This window comes from Carcharodon carcharias, chromosome 7, assembly GCF_017639515.1.
Source record: "Carcharodon carcharias isolate sCarCar2 chromosome 7, sCarCar2.pri, whole genome shotgun sequence".
Classification (NCBI taxonomy): domain Eukaryota; kingdom Metazoa; phylum Chordata; class Chondrichthyes; order Lamniformes; family Lamnidae; genus Carcharodon; species Carcharodon carcharias.
In genome coordinates this window covers 24,523,360-24,542,231 of record NC_054473.1, presented here as the reverse complement: position 1 = coordinate 24,542,231, position 18,872 = coordinate 24,523,360, and the positions used below count along the sequence as shown (strand labels likewise).

At 44.4% G+C, this 18,872-nt stretch overlaps 1 protein-coding gene across 6 annotated transcripts in view; it reads right to left on the bottom strand.

The window, feature by feature from the left end:
• The window catches only part of nek4 (NIMA-related kinase 4), a 56,082-nt gene extending 38,195 nt beyond the window's left edge, over positions 1 to 17,887 (bottom strand). For 4 of the 6 annotated variants that reach the window (XR_005943640.1, XM_041192718.1, XM_041192716.1 and 1 more), the window contains exons 1-4: positions 17,622 to 17,887; positions 3,038 to 3,304; positions 2,218 to 2,415; positions 911 to 1,018 (exon numbers count right to left, since the gene is read on the bottom strand). Coding sequence is in view for 5 of the 6 variants with exons in the window: in XM_041192718.1 (XP_041048652.1) it covers positions 911 to 1,018; positions 2,218 to 2,415; positions 3,038 to 3,304; positions 17,622 to 17,708 (660 nt within the window). In the remaining variant the exon portion in view is untranslated. Of the gene's footprint in view, positions 1 to 910; positions 1,019 to 2,217; positions 2,416 to 3,037; positions 3,305 to 15,045; positions 15,582 to 17,621 lie in introns of those variants that run through there. The other 2 variants (XM_041192717.1, XM_041192719.1) reach the window with 2 other exon arrangements.
• Between the last annotated feature and the right edge of the window lie 985 nt (positions 17,888 to 18,872).

Genomic DNA, 18,872 nt, shown 5'->3' with positions numbered 1-18,872 from the left:
GGAATAGAAATCACTCACAAATATGAACTGCAGATTTTTTATTAGACAAAGGTACTCCTTATAAATCAAAAGTGGCTTGGTCATAGAGAACTTGAATATTGCTGAACAGAGAGACACGTTGCCTAAGGTTTTCATCTCATATTCATCAGGACAAACGTAAGAATGCCAAATTTCAAACAATCACAATAACTAATACTACACGAGGAAAGGTTGCTAACGGGTTGTCAAGTTGACTCTGATTGGCCAAGGCGTTGCCATGGAGAAAGCGATGAGGAACTATAGGCTCCCCAGGTAATTCACAAAAGCTGCAGGGCTTGAACATATTCCTTTAGTTTGCAGAAAATATTACACTATGTTGCTTCTAGCAAGGGTAAATGAGCTGTTTTGAGCCTGACTAATTATCTTAAATTGGTTTTTAGTACAGCTATTAGCACATTCAGGATTGTTCAGCAAGTGCTACCCAAATGCGGAATCATACCTAATTGTAAATGTTTTGTTTTGGGTTTTGCATGTGCAGGTGGTTGAGCATGGTCTGCAATCTGCCTATTACAAACAACTGAAGGAACATGCTTTTGATTTGATCAGCCAATCATTGGGACATACAGCCTAAAATAAATAACCTTATTCTAATCTTGTATTGCTTAAAAATGTTGCAAATTTCATGACTTTTAACTGTTTTTCAAAGTTGATCCATATTAGTAATTTTTATCAGTAACCAACATAAGAGCAGGTTCTTTCTTTCTCTACTTCTTATTCATTCTCAGGATATGGAGCTTCTGGACCTGCATTAATTGTCATTCCTATTTGCCTTGAGAAGGCGTTCTTCTTGAACTGCTGAATACTGGCAAACTAAGTAAAGCACTTGATGAGGTTGATAGAAAGCAAAAAAATGTCATGGAATGTACATTACCTTTCCTTCAATAATCTTGAAAACCAAGGAGTTCATATCCTTGGCATTAAAGGCATGTTTCAATGTTGCCATTTCAAACACACAACAACCAAGGGCCCAAACGTCAGACTATACAGAAAAATGAAGAAAGGCTTACAAGACAGATAATATTTTTACCACAATTCATATTCTTTTTTACTGCTTTACTAAAAAGATATGCTGTAATGTTTTGCATAATTCTTTAAAGCTTCTCTTTATTGAACATTGTTCAAAAGGAAGTTAGCAAAATCAGCCTGCTTCTAGGAGGCAGGGCGCTCATACTGTGACGCTGCTGGGTGCTGCACAATAATTTCTCTTTCAGCTTTAACGCTTACCGGCTGCATTCCCATGGCTTTAGGAAACCTGGTAACTAAAGGGAAGTGAGGACTGTTGGAGGAACAAGTACGTGGTTTTTCAGCACTGCTTGTCATCCAAAAGCAGCAGAGGTGCTTCCCCTGGCTTTCCAAGCAAACCTGTTTTGACTTCACATGTTTAAAGCCCCAGCTAATCAAACCCCTACCCCCACCGATAAGTGAACCTCAAACGCCCCCCACTCCAAAGTTCCTCATTTTTGTTCCGATTTCTCTCAAGCAACTCACAATTACCCCCTACCCACCAAATCATGTACCCCAAGCCCCGCTCCCCCGCCCCACCACACTGAACTCTACCCCAGCACAGCTGGGACTCTATCTGCTCCTGTGTTGCACCTCTGCTGCAGCAGGGAACTGGGTCTGTCAGACTACATTCTGGACAGGAAACTTGTTAAAAAAACATTCTATGACATTAAAGATCTGCAGCAATCAGGCAAACTCCCACTAGAAACCCAACTTCCCACTTCGAAATCCTGCTTCATTAAATATCGGGCTATTGAGTCACTTAAAAATTCCAAGTTTAATACCTAATCTTTGCTATGATAGCTGACAGAACTGAGCTACAATTAGTTTCAGTATGCCTTAGTTTATGGAAAATAGAAAAATAAAAGAGCAGGATTCCTGATCTCTATCAAGCACTGCCAACTGCAAATGCATGTGTGTAGCTGCCAGATAAGGATAGAGTTGGAGTCACTCTGAGTTGGGTCCTGCTACTGTTCAGGTTCATATAAAAAAATGGCTGCACAGGTGAGGTATTACAGAAGTTTCTGCCCAAGACAAAGGCAATATTAAAGGAGAAAAAAAAAGCACACACCATATGCAGTAAAGATGTGTAGAAACAGGAAAAATGTATTCTTAACCTATAATATAAAGCTGGTCTAACCAAAAGCACAATTAAGTTGTACAAGAGCACTCTACCTTATGGTTGTATGGTTTATTACAGAAGAGTTCAGGACTCATGTAATAAGGTGTTCCAATCAGAGTACTGGCCATATCATGCTGGTTCTCCAACACTCTGGCAATGCCCAGGTCTCCAACTTTAATAATATTTGTTTTTGTTAGAAAAATGTTTTGAGTTTTAAGATCTCTGTGCAGGATGTGTTTTTCATGTAAATACTGTAAAAAAAAAAGCATACATAGATCTCACTAAATATACAGTCACCTCAAAATAAAATGTTTTGCATTCCAACTGTTATACTCGAGCCACTCTTTTGATTTACCTGAGTACAATGTGTTGTACAAAATCCAAGTTGTACATTAATTAAGACAGAGAATTTACAGACACAAAGATTGTAATATTTCATTTGAAAAAATATGCAGAACAATTCTAAACTGGTGGATGAACACCCATACTTAATCTAACACTGATAATTTGTGAGTTTGCATTTTTATGTATAATCATAAAAAGTATGTCATAAAAAGTATATAGTAAGTCATCTGAATAGTGGATTCACAGTGTATGCCCATTGACATACTTATTCACAAACTCATTAAATGTTGCCGTAATAAAGTTACATAATCTTCTAATGTAAAATTAGAATGAATTATCATGGAAATAATTCTAAGGGATGGCTGCTGAAAGAATAACTAATCATTCAAATTTTTACACGGATGATGTCTTGGCCAACATATTAAAATGGAAAACTCATATTGAAGTTACATTGAATTTAAAAACTACAGTGCAACAATAAAATTTGCTCTTTTTAAGTTATTTCTTTGTTCCTCTGTAGAATTGTACCTGTAAAGCCATGGCAATCTGGACAAACCACTCCACAATCTGACTTTCTGGAAGCAATTTGCCCTTCTGTTCCTTCAGCTTGTGATATAAATCCCCACCTTCACAGTAACCCATCACAATATATAAAAGTCCATCATCTCCTTCCCATGACTCTCTGTAGGTAACAATGTTGGGATGTCGCAGTTGGGATAAAAGCTGGGCTTCTTGTTCTGCTGCTTTGCGCTCACGGCTGGAAACATTTCTTAGATTCAGCTTCTTCACAACAAACTGAAAATTCAATAAAATTCAACCATAAACACAAGCATTGATTATTTAGAAATACTGTACCAGGTTCTTAAAATACATCACATATTTATTTGCAACAGACTTTTTTATTTGCGGTTAAGTGAAAATCAAAGGTGTATAAGAAGCACACATGGAATATCGGAGCAGGAGTAGGTCATTCGGCCTGTTGAACCTGCTCCACCATTCAAACAGATTATGGCTGATCATCTATCTCTAACCCATTTTTCCCCCACCATCCTCATATCCTTTGATGTCATTAATATCCAGAAATATATCAATTGCTGTCCTGAACATGCTCAATGATTGAGCTTTCACAGCCCTCTGGGATAGAAAATTCCAAAGATTTACTGAGTGAAGAAATTCCCCCTCATCTTAAATGGCCTGCATCTACCCTGTCATGCCTTCTAAGAGTTTTGTAAGTTTCAATGAGATCACCTCCCATTCTTCAGAACTCTAGGGAATACAGACCCAATTTCCTCATTGTCTTCTCATAAAGCAATCCCACCATCCCAGGAATCAGTCCGGTTTACCTCTGTTGCACTCACTCCATGGCAAGTATATCCTTCTTTAGATTAGAAGACCAAAACTGTACACGCTCTATATAATTGCAACAAGAATTCTTTATTCCTGTATTCAAATCCCCTTGCAAGGAAGGCCAATATACCATTTACCTTCCTAATCACTTGCTGCACCTGCATGTTAGATTTTAGTGACTCATGAACAAGGACACCCATGTCCCTTTGCACATAAACACTTCCCAACATCTCACCATTTAAGAAATACTCTGCCTTTCTGTTTTTTCACCAAGTGGATAACTTCACATTTATTCACAGTATATTCCATTTGCCATGTTCTTGCCCACTCACTTAGCCTGTCCAAATCCCCTTGAAGCCTCCTTGCACCCTCCTCACAACTTACACTCCCACTTAGTTTTGTATCATCAGCAGATTTGGAAATATTCAACCAATCAAAGTTGCAAAGCATAGGAGAAATAACTGAGCCATCAGACTCACAGGTACTTGTGGATCTCCTACAAAATTGAGGGCAAAGATAGAATGGAAAGCAAAGACAAATCACATTCCTACTCTCTTTGCTGGAGCTTAGTGGCTCTCAAAGGGGATGTGAAGGTTGATGCCATCAAGGCAGCAGGAGGGCAGGAAGTAACAAGACATAAACAATTGTTACTACTGGAAGAAAACAAACCAGCAAACCCCTGCCCCTCAGAGTCACATGGATCGCACAGTAAGAATGACCACAGTAGCAACAAAGTCTGGATCTCAATCCCCTCAGAACAATCAGATTGCTAATCGGGGCTTCCAACTGAGTTTTCCCAAGGTGGATAGGTAGATCAATAGATGTATAAGTGAGAAGGGCTACCAAGTTAAGTCCAAAACAATTAAAAAGACTTTCCTTGATATACACCATTAGATGTTTTCAGAATGTTCAAGTGCTGGTTCTTCATAGTGCACTGCCATTGAGTGAATGAGTTTGAAAGCAGAAAACATCTATGCTCGAGCTGTTCTTACTGCAGCCTGGGCCCATCCAACCCTTGAAGCCCATAGTCTTACTTGCTATTTTGTATTCGCTGGATTGTCCTGCTTGAGTTTCATGGGTTAGAGATTTGGAAAAGGCCTATATATTGATTGGTTTGAATTGACAACTTGAGAGAATTGAATTTTAATTTAAACTTCCTATGCAGTCCTCGAGAATAAGTGATATGGACCTATGCGATCTAAAAAAAAGGGCTTGCACACCTCTCTGCTATGTTTTGTTGATTCCCTCTGAATTATTTAAAGTACCCATTTTTATAGGACTTTGTTACATGTATTACAAGTACACAATGTACCATCTCATAACCAGCAACACAATTCTTCACTTTTTAGCCATATGATGAGCCACTGAAGGCGTCTGAATAAACTTCCTTCAGCAATACTGATAAACATCCTCCCAGTAAATATGTAGACACTGACGACAACTGTTAGGTGTTTTTGGTCTGCTTTAGTCTCTATGGTGAAAATGAGATGATGAAATAAAAAGAAGTTAAACAGGTTTAAAAAACTGCCATTAAATGTTACTGATATCGTCCATTAATTCAAACGCTATTCATAGCAGCATTGCAGGCTGGTAATTAGAGGTGGCTTTCAATGGGGTGTGCAGGATGAATTCTATCAGCTCCAGCCAGGTTGTAAAGTAGGCTGCCATCAGATAGAAATGCTTGGATAGAGCCTGGATTTGTCTCTCTCTTTCTACTGAATGATCACCAACAGCGGTAGCAATTCTTGAGGAACCAACACAACATTCTCCTTATGAAATGGGAAACAAAAAGTTGGGTTGTGTTCAACAAACAGCCAATAGGCCAAATGCAGCTTAGGTGCCTCTTTCACAAAACAGTTGCGTCTCCTCATTCTAAATGCATACAAAGCTAAATTTCAACTCCGATTAGTTTCATTGAAACTAATGCAGTTGAAATTGGCATTGTGGACTTGATGTTAAGAAGCAGGGGCTGGAGGAAAGGCTCAGCTGCAGCCCTTTGGATTTTCCAGCCCTGGACAATAGGAGAAATCGCTTCCTGGTTGCTAGAAGACCAATCACTGTTGTCGTTTTTTTGCAACAATCTTCTTCCAGCTCAGAGTGTTTAAAGAGCTACACTAATTCTTCCCATGTTCCAAGTTTAAGGGGACAGGAAATAGGAGATGAGGCCAGTGGGGTAGGTTTGCTATTGCATTTGAGGACTTAGAATTTTTGAGTACCAGATTCTTGTTGAAGAGAAGCTGGTGACGTTTTGGTGCACGGGAAGACATGGTTTCTGTGTTTGGAATATTATTTTAGATACATAAGAGAAGGACAATGTGATTTCTGTTCTATTGTGCTTCTCACAGCCAACTCGCTGGTTTTGAACGTCTGGATACCCCTATTTAAGGTAATTTATATTAATGAGGGGAGACATGCAACTGAGGCATTATTATGCGACATTAATCTGTCAGTCATTGGAATCAGCAAATGCAGGAACTTCAGGGAGGTTAAGTGCTTGTGGCGATTCACAATGCACAGGGTATCTTTTCCTTGTCAACACCCGCTGGCCAATTTATGCATTTACAACAGAGTGCACTATTCAGACGTTGCTATTTTTTCAGCAAAGTCTGGCCCCACCTGTACCAAGCTAGCAACATCTTTTTACATGGCTGAAGATCTGATCTGGAAGCCACGTGAAAACTGCAAAGAAGCCTGAGTGTTCTCGGCTGTTGGTCAGCAAACAGGCACCTCAATTCAAACCCTGCTTACCAACATACCCTTCATTAACAGCAGCTGCCGAGTGCTACTGTCCATTATAAACAATGGTATAAGGTCACAAGAAGTTAATGGTATAAGCTCCTGGAGTTGGTAATGTGAGCCTAATATTATGTGACTATCAATCAACTGAATGCAAGCCCATTAAACTGAAAGAAACAGCTATAACTAAAAATCAGAGCTTGGTGGTGCAGGGGAGTACTTCTACATTTGGGGATTTATTACAAACCTTTACTTTAAAAATCTTAAACTTTTGACTATCTGGCTATGTTGCTGGGCTTGCATGTCATTCTTTGCTAACTCCAGCTGATCATCAGCCTGGGCAACTCCCTCCTCCAAGCCCAAAACATTTCCCCAGCACTATTATACAACCCACAACTGCAGGAAGTCATCCTGTAGTACAGAGATTATCTGTTGCTGCCCAGCTTCCCACTACACTTAATGATCACCCGCTTTGTGATTGTGCTGCTACTGTTCCATGTCTTCTAGCCCACTGTATTTCCCCTCTCATTGTGTGGCTCAATCTTTACAGCCACTGATGCTTTTTTTCTGAGGGCTGACTGCACTGCTTCCACCTCCACCACAAATTTGTTTCCTTGTTGACCACCGCTATCAGTGCGGGGAGCTGTTATCCATACAAATCTGTCTTGCAGATATCTGGGTGCAAGATCAATTAGAACAAGCCAACCCACACCAACAGCTTTTAGCAGTAGAATCCCTCCCACTCCCACCCTGCACCTTTCACTAAGCAGTATCCTGAAGACCCACCACCCAGTCAGCAGAATTTGAATAATTAGACCAACAAACTCTCATGTTCCAAGCTCCTTTCAGTAACTGGTAACAAATACTGAGCTGCTGTTCAATAACAGAAAATGTCCTTCACCGAGCAGATTTTCTATGAATTTCACTCCTGAAAATATAATAATTTTCATAATATTATTGTGATTTATTGTAAAGATAGTTTAATAGTGGGGTTTGGATTAGTTTCTCTGTGTGGATGTGTGAGTGGGGGATTTAACTGAATTGCAGACAGCTAGTCTGGAGCTTTTGAGTTATCAAAAGAGAAGCTGGTTTGAAATGCTAAATACGTAAACATGGCTGAAGTTTTAGAATGTGAGGTGTGAAGAACCGTTACATTTTTAGATAAACCAGAGTCATGAATTTCAAAGAGATGGTAAGGTGTTACACCTGGCCAACAGAGGCTAAGCCAAACAGTGTGTTTATTTTTCCCAGAGGTTACTGATAATATGAGTGCTATGAAAGATTTATATTATGGAAGTAAAGTTACAAAGACATATTGGGACAATGGAATTTACACTTAAAAGAGAGAAACCTGCATAAAGGAGATGAGGTTATGTGTAACCTTTAATGCCTTTTGGTAAGTTCTAATGAATGGAGGTTCTCAGCTAACCTCTTATACTCAGGGTGTATGCAATGCTTTCATGGTAGAATGTGATACATTTCACCCTAAACTATATTTAATAAAAAATATCACAAGTAACAAATACAATAGCAATGTAGTTCTACCAATCCAATACTTCTGAACACAATATATATTATTGTTTGCTATGTTGATAATGGTAAGATAAGTGAGGTGGGAGAAGGCTCATGTGGAGCATAAACCTGGTGGGCTGAATGGCCTGTTTTTGTGCCATATACTCTATGTAATACTGTATAATTGTGTTTTCCATTACTGCTGTAAAAATATACTTCTGAATACATGAACAAGCATCCTGGCTTCACCATAAATAATAGCTAAGGAATTTAAAGGTTACAAGTGGTTCTTTTACAGCAAATCAGAGGATGTGCTGTTTTATAAGTGTGTTTTATGGTAAGCTATACATTAAATAGTATAATGGTTACATTTCAATAGTCCATTCTTAATTATGGAAAAGGAACCATGTGAAGCAAATTGCCTGTTGCCAAGGAAGAGCTGTATTAAACTAGGCCTGGTCATGGTAGAAATCTAACTTTTGATCTGTTCTGATACTTCCCACATTTCTCAGAAATTCTATCCACTAAAATAACCTGCAATTTCTTAAAATATTATTTGTCCACTGGTAATTTTCCGACCTGTTCAGTGCAACATCTTGTAATTCTGAGTGTGACATTTCAAGAGCACAAGTGTATTTACACATTTTTGTATGACAGAGGCAAGACTATTATCATACGTTACAAAGATTGATTATTATATCCCACTGACACAAGCTCACCCACTCTGTTCAGTGGAATTACATCAGCAGTAATGGGACACAAAGGGGAATCAGCACCTCATACACAAATGTTCTCATAGTGCAGCACTGTAGGTAGCAATTGGAACAAACACAACGATTTTCTAATAATATGTTTAAAAACTCCAATTCCTGGCAGTGCACTGGAATTTTTAATTGTTATCTTCCCTCCTCCTTTTAAAGCAGTCCATTCAACACTTGTAAATAATTCTGTGCATGTATACTTGTTCATATCTGCACTGTAATGGAATCAGATAGAAGTAAGTTGAAGAGCTTTATAGTACAGAACTTGAATATTGCTGAAAAACGAGACATGCTGTCAAAACCTGCAATCATCAGAACAGCCACAAGAATACCAAATTTCAAAGGGAGCAACAATTTATACTGCAAAACGAAAAGCTTCGACAGCATGTTTCTTTGTTCAGCAATACAAAAGTGCTGGAATTTGATTTGATCTAATAGTATGGGCATAATTTTTTAGACTGTGGCATTCTTTCCTTTAAAACTTGGCTCTATTTCATGCTAGAAAATAAATGTTGGTTTGATAAAAAGGCAATCCATACAAGCATTCTCCTTTATTATACAATTACCCAGCTTTGATTTATTTAGCCAAATGCTGTGGTCAATGATGGCTAAAGCAGATAAAAAGACACTTGACAATTGAGCACTGTGCTCAGACATACTGTATGAACAGTCATCATTTACAGTGCTTAAGGCAGCAGCAAAATCTGCTCCACTTTACAACAAATATTGTTAAGTTATTAAAATATGATTGTTTGAAGTCAACATAAAGCCACCTCTATTATCTGTGCAAAGGACAGTGATTATACAATGAAAAACATCAAAGGAAACAATTAAAATGAAATCTGAATTATTCTAATGTGTTTGAATACAAACTGATGTTCAGTGCTTACAATATGTTTTCATTCAGCAGAAATCTCAGCCGATGTGCACTAAAAGGTCTTGCTACCTTCCATATTGACTAACCCAGATTTGATGCTATCCTGGAGGTATATAGGTGATATTCTATATGTCAGCCAATTCCACATTAGCACATTTGAAGAATCATTGTAAAGTTAATATTTTTGTACTCAATGTGCAAAGACACACTGATGGAAAAAATATAATTTCCTGTCTGCAAATACAATGTGAGCATTTTACACACTGGAAAACACAATGGGCCAGATTTTGCTGTAGCAGAGCATCTAACAATGTCTGCCCCTGTCCCCTTCAGCTCAAAAAACTTTTGCCTACAAAGTTGTTGAAAGTGTCAGCTTCAGTGTCAAAGGATAAAGATCGATGGATGTTTTAGCGAATGGAAAACAGTTTCCAGTGGGTTCCACAGGGGTCAGTATTCGGTCCCCTGCTGTTTATTGTATATATTAATGATTTGATGTCAAATGTGGGAGGCACGAATGGGAAATTTGCAGATGGTACAAAAATTGGCCATGTAGTTGATAGTGAAGAGGATAGCTGTGTACTCCAGAATGATATCAATGGTCTGGGTGAGTGGATGAAAAAGTGCCAAATGGAATTCAATCCAGAGAAATGTGAGGTTTTGCATTTTGAGAGAGCAAACAGAGCAAGGGAATATTCAATAAATAAGAGGATATTGAGAGGGTAGTGGAAGTGAGAGATGTTGGAGTGCATGTCCACAGGTCCCTGAAGGTGGCAGGGCAGATAAATAAGGTGGTGAAGAGGGCATACGGAATGCTTTCCTTTATTGGATGAGATACAGAATACAAAAGCAGGGATGTAATGCTGGAACTGTATAAAACGCTGCTTAGCCCACAGCTGGCGTTTTGCGTTACGTTCTGATCACCACATTACAGAAAGGACATAATTGCTCTGGAGAGAAGAGATTTACAAGACTGTTGCGAGGGCTGGAAAATTGCAGCTAAGAGGATGGATTGGGTAGGCTGGGGTTATTTTCCTTGGAACAGAGAAAACTGAGGGATAACTTGATTGAGGTGTACAAAATTATGAGGGGCAGGGAGAGGTGGAGAGGTCAATTACAAGGGGGCACAGATTTAAGCTGATTGGTAGGAGAATTGGAGGGGATATTACAAAACATTTTTTCACTCAGAGAGTGGTAGGTGTCTGAAATTCACTGCCTGGTTTGGTGGTTGAGGCAAAAATGCTTAATTCATTTAAAAGGTACCTGGATCTGCACCTGAAGTGCTGTAACCTGCAAAGCTAAGAACCAACTGCTGGAAGGTGGGATTAGAATGGGCAGCTACTTTTTTTCGGGCGGCACAGGCATGATGGGCTGAATGGCCTCTTTCCATGCTATAACTTTTCTATGATTCCATGAGGGAAACAGGGCATCAAAGACCCGAGTGAATAACAGAGTATTTCCTTAACCAATGAGAATTAAGGATTTGGAAATCAAAACAGAAAAGACTGAGAAAGAGGGTGAATGAGTCCAATGTCAAATCAGATACAAAAAGGGAAACAAAGAGAGGGAAAGAAATATTGGATTACTTGAGAATTATAAAAGACAGAAAAAGAAAAAGAAAAAAATTCAAAATTTGACCTTTTAAAAATCGCTACAAAAATACAAAAACTGTGGGAATGGGACACTTGTAATCCACACTTCTAATAATTAATTTTCAGTATCAGGATGATTGATTGACAGCCACTAACACACTTATCATTAAAAGGGCGCTTACACTACCAGCCCTAAATATCTGCGGCAGATTTAGTTTGTATCTATTGCGCAAATACTGCAATTTCAAGATGTTCAATGCAGGTCAATGTTGCGGCAGACAATGAAATGTCACTTTTGCAAAATTAATGGCAGGACAGTGTAACTTAGACAGAATCTTTTTTTCCTCGTTTAAGCATACACCTCACTTGAGGTCCCACTAGCCTCACTGTTATTTTGAGAGCAAATTCTGGCCCATGGCAGGGGATCGAACAAGGACCATGGTGGTGTAGACACTAAGGTAATTGAAGTATAAATTTTTTTTATGCATCAACTTGAAATTGTATCATATATTTAATAAAAATTGAAGGCTAGCAATGGTGGGAAATCTAGGTTGTAGTTTAGCGGTAGCACTCTAGCTTTGTAGTCAGAAGGTTTAAGTGAATCCCTGTCCAAAGACTTGAGCACATAATTTAGTCTGGCACTCCTCTGAAATACTGAGGGAGTGCTACATTATCAGAGGTTCCAAAGTTCATATGTGATGTTAAACCAAGTCCCTACATTCCCTGTCAGATGGACCTAACAAGGTCCCAACGCACTATGCGAAGAAGAGCAGGATGTTCTGCCTGGTGTCTTGATCAATAATTATTTCTCACCCAATACCCAAAGCAAATGATCTCATCATTTATCTTGTTGCTGTTTGTGTGACCTTGCTGTGTGAAAATTGGTTGTCTTATTTCTTTAATTATAACTCTTCAAAAGCACCTAATTAGCTACAAAACACTTTAGAACAAACTGTGATCACCAAAAGAGTCTTTCTTTTTATAGTAGAGGCGAGTAACCAGATTATAGTTTTCATAATTTATTAGATATAAGCAAAAAAATTTTAGGTAGTTTTCAAAAATCTTCACATTAAAATTGTTACACTTATTTAAATTATGGATTTTTTTTGGGCGGAATCAATGTAGAAGAATGAAACATTTTCCCATGCCGTGCACCAAGTTATCAGTAAGAAGCAGGCACATCAAAGCCAAATGCAGGCTAATGCTTCCTCTAATTTATCCCAGTCTGATATTATCCCCACATTCCACACACCAGTCATCCTGGTGGTCGATCTAAGAAAGTAAATTATTACAAATTAAACAGAATTGTAAAATTCCTAAATGTAGGTTTACAAATATTTTAGCAAATGATTACCATGTGACTTAATAATGTATGCCTGGCAGCATCTGTGGAGAGAGAAACAGAGTTAACAATTTGAGTCCATATGGCTTTTCTTCAGTCATACGGGCTCGAAACGTTAACTCTGTTTCTCTCTCTACAGATGCTGCCAGACCTGCTGCGTTTTACTGGCATTTTCAGGTTTTATTTCAGATTCCAGCATCCAAAATATTTTGCTATTGACTTTATAAAGTGTTTTGTTTCAGTTTATCCCTCCTTACAGCAATAGGGTATGTTTTAACAGAAAACTGTAAATGATCTCAGGACCAGGAACGAGTTTTGGGATCAATACTAGGACAGAGATGCCAGGACTGGATCTGAAACTGAAATGTAAACAGAATTAGGACTGTGTTATCCATTTTATTCATACTACTTTCTAGATAGGAGATTTGGTTGCCTGTCCACCCAAATCAGACTCTGCAATAAATTAAGCTCTGACTATTCTATTTTGCCTAACTTCAAAAGTTGCGTATGGTTAGTGAGCTATATGACAGCTTTCAAACTTCATCAACCAGGGTAAAGTTCAAAACAAAAATAAAAATAAAAATACCTGGAAAAACTCAGCAGGTCTGGTTCAAGTTGTGCATGATTATCTCCTCCAGACAGTCATATATTATCTGGAAAGCTGCAATTCAGTTTACAGCACAATGCAAGATAAACACTCAATATTGCAACTCAGTAACAAAGGAAAAAGAAATTGCTGTTTGCTTTTTGTACATTTAGCAGAACTGCCTTTCAAGTATTCACATTCCGTGTTGCTTTTCTCATGGCTATGTTCGTATTGTGATTATAATCTTGGCATGTAGAACAACCTTTGGAATTGCTGGAAAATTCAAGAAACCAGAGAACCAGTTCAGACTAGAACACAATATTTTCCAAGGTTAAGGAGCAGATTTTGGCTTGGCCAGTTGTTTCAGAAATTTTAGGCCTTCAATCCCTCAAACCTCACCCCCTCAGCCTTGCTGCACTCGGATTTCCCTCCTGTGTGAATCATGCCCCACCCCCTTTTCCCTCCTAACAAAACTGGGATCTGTTGGAAATGGGGGTGGGACATCCACATCCAGCTTCCACCTGCCATTTTCAGAGGTCTGCAGAGTCACCCAACTCTGCTAAGATCTGGCCCTAACATACCACTGTGCACAATACAATCACAGTATAAATGTTTTTGGTGAAGATATAGAACAGTAACACAGTCCAATGTGTTAGGCAACTCAATAATCAGTCTACATCAATGCAAAATGTGCAGCATAGTTGCCTCATGAAAATGGTAATAAAAGTAGGTCTGGCAGCATCTGTGAAGAAAGAAAGAGTTAATGTTTCAGGCTGATGACCTTTTGTCAGAACCAGAAAAGGATAGAAGCAGAATCACAGAATTGTTGCAGCTCAGGAGGCGGCCTTTCAGCCCATCAGTACTGCACCGGCCCTCCGAATGAGAAATTCACCTTGTGCCTTTACCCCACCTTCGATCTGTAACCCTGCACATTCTCCCTTTTCAGATAACAGTTTCATTTGATTTTGAATGCTTCGATTGAACCTCCCTCCACCACACTCTCAGGCAGTGCATTCCAAATCCTAAACTCTAGCTGCGAGAAAAAGATTTTCCTCATGTTGCTTTTGCTTCTTTTGCCAATTACTTTAAATCTGTGCCCTTTCATTCTCGATCCTTTCATGAGTGGGAACAGTTTCTCTCTCTCTACTCTGTCCAAGTTCCTCAAGATTTTGAATATCTCTCTTAAATCTCCTCTCAGTCTTCTCTTCTCCGAGGAAAACAGTCCCAACTTCTCAAGTCTATCTTCATAACTGAAGTTCCTCATCCCTGGAACCATTCTCATGTATCTCCAAGACCTTCACACCTTTCGTAAAGTGTAGTGCCCAGAACTGGACACAATACTCCAGTTGAGGTCAAACTAGCGTCTTGTACAAGTTCAACATAATCTCCTTGCTCTTGTACTCTATGCCACTATTAATAAAGCCCAGGATACTGTATGGGAGACTTAACAGGTTTCAAACAAGTACAGGACCAGGGAAAAGGGTGAAAGGGGTACTTTAATAAAAGGGAAGGTCTTTGATAGGGTGGAAGGCAGGAGAGATTAAATGACAGAAGGAATGATAACGCAAGGAATAAAAACTGGTGTTAATGGAGCACGAAACAAAAAATGGGTCTAAAGAACTTGTAAATGGCAACAGGAGAAACATCAATAGCTGCCACTCAAAAACAAAAATAAAACACAAAAAGAAAAATATGGCAGCAAAATTTCTCTAAAATTGTTGAACACAATGTTGAGCCCAAAGGCTGTAAACTTGCTTCAAACCTATTGCCCCATTGCATTTCTAACCTTTTTCTGTCTGACAAAAAGTCATTGACCTGAAATATCCATTCCTGCTGAGTGATTCCAGAATTTTCTGTTTATATTTTAGATTTCCACCATCCAGGTGTATGTAGCTTCCAACTTGCTTGGGGCGGCTGCCAACAATGACAAATGAGCAGGCACTGGGATTGCAGATTGAGATTCAGACCGGGATTGAGAATCAGTCAAGGACTGAGATTCCAACTGGGATTGAGGATGAGACCAGGATTGAAGATCAATTGCGGATTGAGAATCAGTCTGGGATTAAGATTCAGGCCAGATTGGGGGGGATCAGGCCGGGACTGGAGATCAGGCTGGGATTAGGGGGCCAGGCCGGGATTGGGGAGGTCAGGAAGGAATTGGGATCAGGCCATATTGGGGGAGGGGGTCAGTCCAGGATTGGGGATCAGGCCAGGATTAGGGAGGTCAGACCGGGATTGGGGATCAGGCCGGGATTGGGATCAGGCCAGGAGATTGGGGGGATCAGGCCAGGATTGGAGGGATCAGGCCGGGATTGGGGGGATCAGGCCCAGATTGAGGGGGGAATCAGGCCGGGATTGAGGGGGGGGGGAGAGATCAGGCCGGGATTGGTTGGGGGGGAGAGATCAGGCCGGGATTGGTTGGGGGGGAGAGATCAGGCCGGGATTGGTGGGGGGGGGATCAGGCCGTGATTGGGGGGGGGGGGGGGATCAGGCTGGGATTTTGGGGGGGGGGGGAACAGGCCGGGATTGGGGGGGGGATCAGGCCGGGAAGGGGGGGGGGAATCAGGCCGGGATTGGGGTGGGGGGGGAGGGGGGAATCAGGCCGGGATGGGGGAGGGGGATCAGGCCGGGGTTGGGGGCGGTATCAGGCCGGGATTGGGGGGGGGGGGGGGGGGGATCAGGCCGGGACTGGGGGGGGGGGGTCAGACCGGGATTGGGGGGAGGGGGGTATCAGGCCGGGATTGGTGGGGGGGGGGATCAGGCCGGGATTGGGGGGTTCAGGCCGGGATTGGGGGGGGATCAGGCCGGAATTGGGGGGATCAGGCCGGGATTGGGGGGGTTCAGGCCGGGATTGGGGGGGGATCAGGCCGGGATTGGGGGGGGATCAGGCCGGGATTGGGGGGGGATCAGGCTGGAATTGGGGGGGGATCAGGCCGGAATTGGGGGGATCAGGCCGGGATTGGGGGGGGGATCAGGCCGGGATTGGGGGGATCAGGCCGGGATGGGGGTGGGGGTGGGGGGGGGGGGGATCAGGCCGGGATTGGGGGGATCAGGCCGGGATTGGGGGGGGATCAGGCCGGGATTGGGGGGGGATCAGGCCGGGATTGGGGGGATCAGGCCGGGATTGGGGGTTTCAGGCCGGGATTGGGGGGATCAGGCCGGGATTGGGGGGATCAGGCCGGGATTGGGGGATCAGGCCGGGATTGGGGGGATCAGGCCGGGATTGGGGGGATCAGGCCGGGATTGGGGGTTTCAGGCCGGGATTGGGGGTTTCAGGCCGGGATTGGGGGTTTCAGGCCGGGATTGGGGGATCAGGCCGGGATGGGGGTGGGGGGGGGGATCAGGCCGGGATTGGGGGGTTTCAGGCCGGGATTGGGGGGATCAGGCCGGGATTGGGGGGGGGGGGATCAGGCCGGGATTGGGGGTTTCAGGCCGGGATTGGGGGGGGATCAGGCCGGAATTGGGGGGATCAGGCCGGGATTGGGGGGGTTCAGGCCGGGATTGGGGGTTTCAGGCCGGGATTGGGGGGGTTCAGGCCGGGATTGGGGGTGGGGGGGGATCAGGCCGGGATTGGGGGGGGATCAGGCCGGGATTGGGGGGGTTCAGGCCGGGATTGGGGGTGGGGGGGGATCAGGCCGGGATTGGGGGGGGATCAGGCCGGGATTGGGGGGGGATCAGGCCGGGATTGGGGGGGGATCAGGCCGGAATTGGGGGGATCAGGCCGGGATTGGGGGGGGATCAGGCCGGGATTGGGGGGATCAGGCCGGGATGGGGGTGGGGGGGGATCAGGCCGGGATTGGGGGGATCAGGCCGGGATTGGGGGGATCAGGCCGGGATTGGGGGGGGATCAGGCCGGGATTGGGGGGATCAGGCCGGGATTGGGGGGTTTCAGGCCGGGATTGGGGGGGTTCAGGCCGGGATTGGGGGTGGGGGGGGATCAGGCCGGGATTGGGGGGGGATCAGGCCGGGATTGGGGGGGGATCAGGCCGGGATTGGGGGGGGATCAGGCCGGAATTGGGGGGATCAGGCCGGGATTGGGGGGGGATCAGGCCGGGATTGGGGGGATCAGGCCGGGATTGGGGGGGGATCAGGCCGGGATTGGGGGGATCAGGCCGGAATTGGGGGGATCAGGCCGGGATGGGGGTGGATCAGGCCGGGATGGGGATAAGCAGCCCCTGGGTTTGATCGGTTTCTGTCTCTTTGTTTTTATCATGTGAACCCATTCGGCCCATTCAGAGGGACGGAGCGTCTCTTGCCAAGGGCGGGAGGGTCGGTTTGAGCCGGGCCCAGGGGTGTTGGTGGGTGCTGGGCGGCGGCAGCCGGGGCCGGGGCCTCTCCCTGTCTCCGCCGCCCGCTCGGTACCTGTTTCACCTCCTTGCCGTGTCTGACCAGCTGCACCTCTCCGTAGCTGCCTTTCCCCACTGTCCTGATGACCAGGTACCGCTCCATGGCTGCTCAATGCCGCTGGAGGCGTGCGGGAGGCCGCGGACTTTCGGCGCTTTCCTCAATTACATCTTCATTCATGTCTCAGCCGACTCAGGTTACAGGAAATCGGTGGGAAACAGGCTGGTGCCCCGGCGCCGCTTCACCATCACCAGGCAACCAGGGAGGGAGAGGGGGCTGCAGAGGGTCACGGCCCTCCAGCACCACCAGGGGGTCAAGCAGGGAACTGCAGAGGGTCACAGCCCTCCAGCACCACCACGGGGTCAGGCAGGGAACTGCAGAGGGTCACGGCCCTCCAGCACCACCAGGGGGTCAGGCAGGGAACTGCAGAGGGTCACAGCCCTCCAGCACCACCACGGGGGTCAGGCAGGGAACTGCACAGGATCACAGCCCTCCAGCACCATCACGGGGTCAGGCAGGGAACTGCAGAGGGTCACGGCCCTCCAGCACCACCATGGGACCAGGCAGGGAACTGCAGAGGGTCTCAGCCCTCCAGCACCACCACGGGGGTCAGGCAGGGAACTGCAGAGGGTCACAGCTCTCCAGCACCACCACGGGATCAGGCAGGGAACTGCAGAAGGTCACGGCTCTCCAGCACCACCATGGGGTCAGGCAGGGAACTGCAGAGGGTCACAGCCCTCCAGCACCACCACGGGGGTCAGGCAGGGAACTGCAGAGGATCATGGCCCTCTGGCGACACCACGGGGCCAGTTATGGAACTGCAGCGGATCACCGTGCTCCGCTACCACCATGGGGCCAGGCAGGGAACTGCACAGAGTCACGGCCCTCCAGCACCACCACGGGGTCGGGCAGGGAACTGCGGAGGGTCACGGCCCTCCATCACCATCACGGGACCAAGCAGGGAACTGCAGAGGGTCACGGCCCTCCAGCACCACCACGGGGTCAGGCAGGGAACTGCAGAGGGTCACGGCCCTCCAGCACCACCACGGGACCAGGCAGGGAACTGCAGAGGATCATGGCCCTCCGGCGACACCACGGGGCCAGGCATGGAACTGCAGAGGGTCACGGCCCTCCAGCACACCACGGGGTCAGGCAGGGAACTGCAGAAGGATCACTGCCCTCCGGCGTCGTCACGCGGCCAGGTAGAGAACTGCAGCGGATCATTGTCCTCCGGCGCCGCCACTGTGCCAGGCAGGAACTACAGAGGAT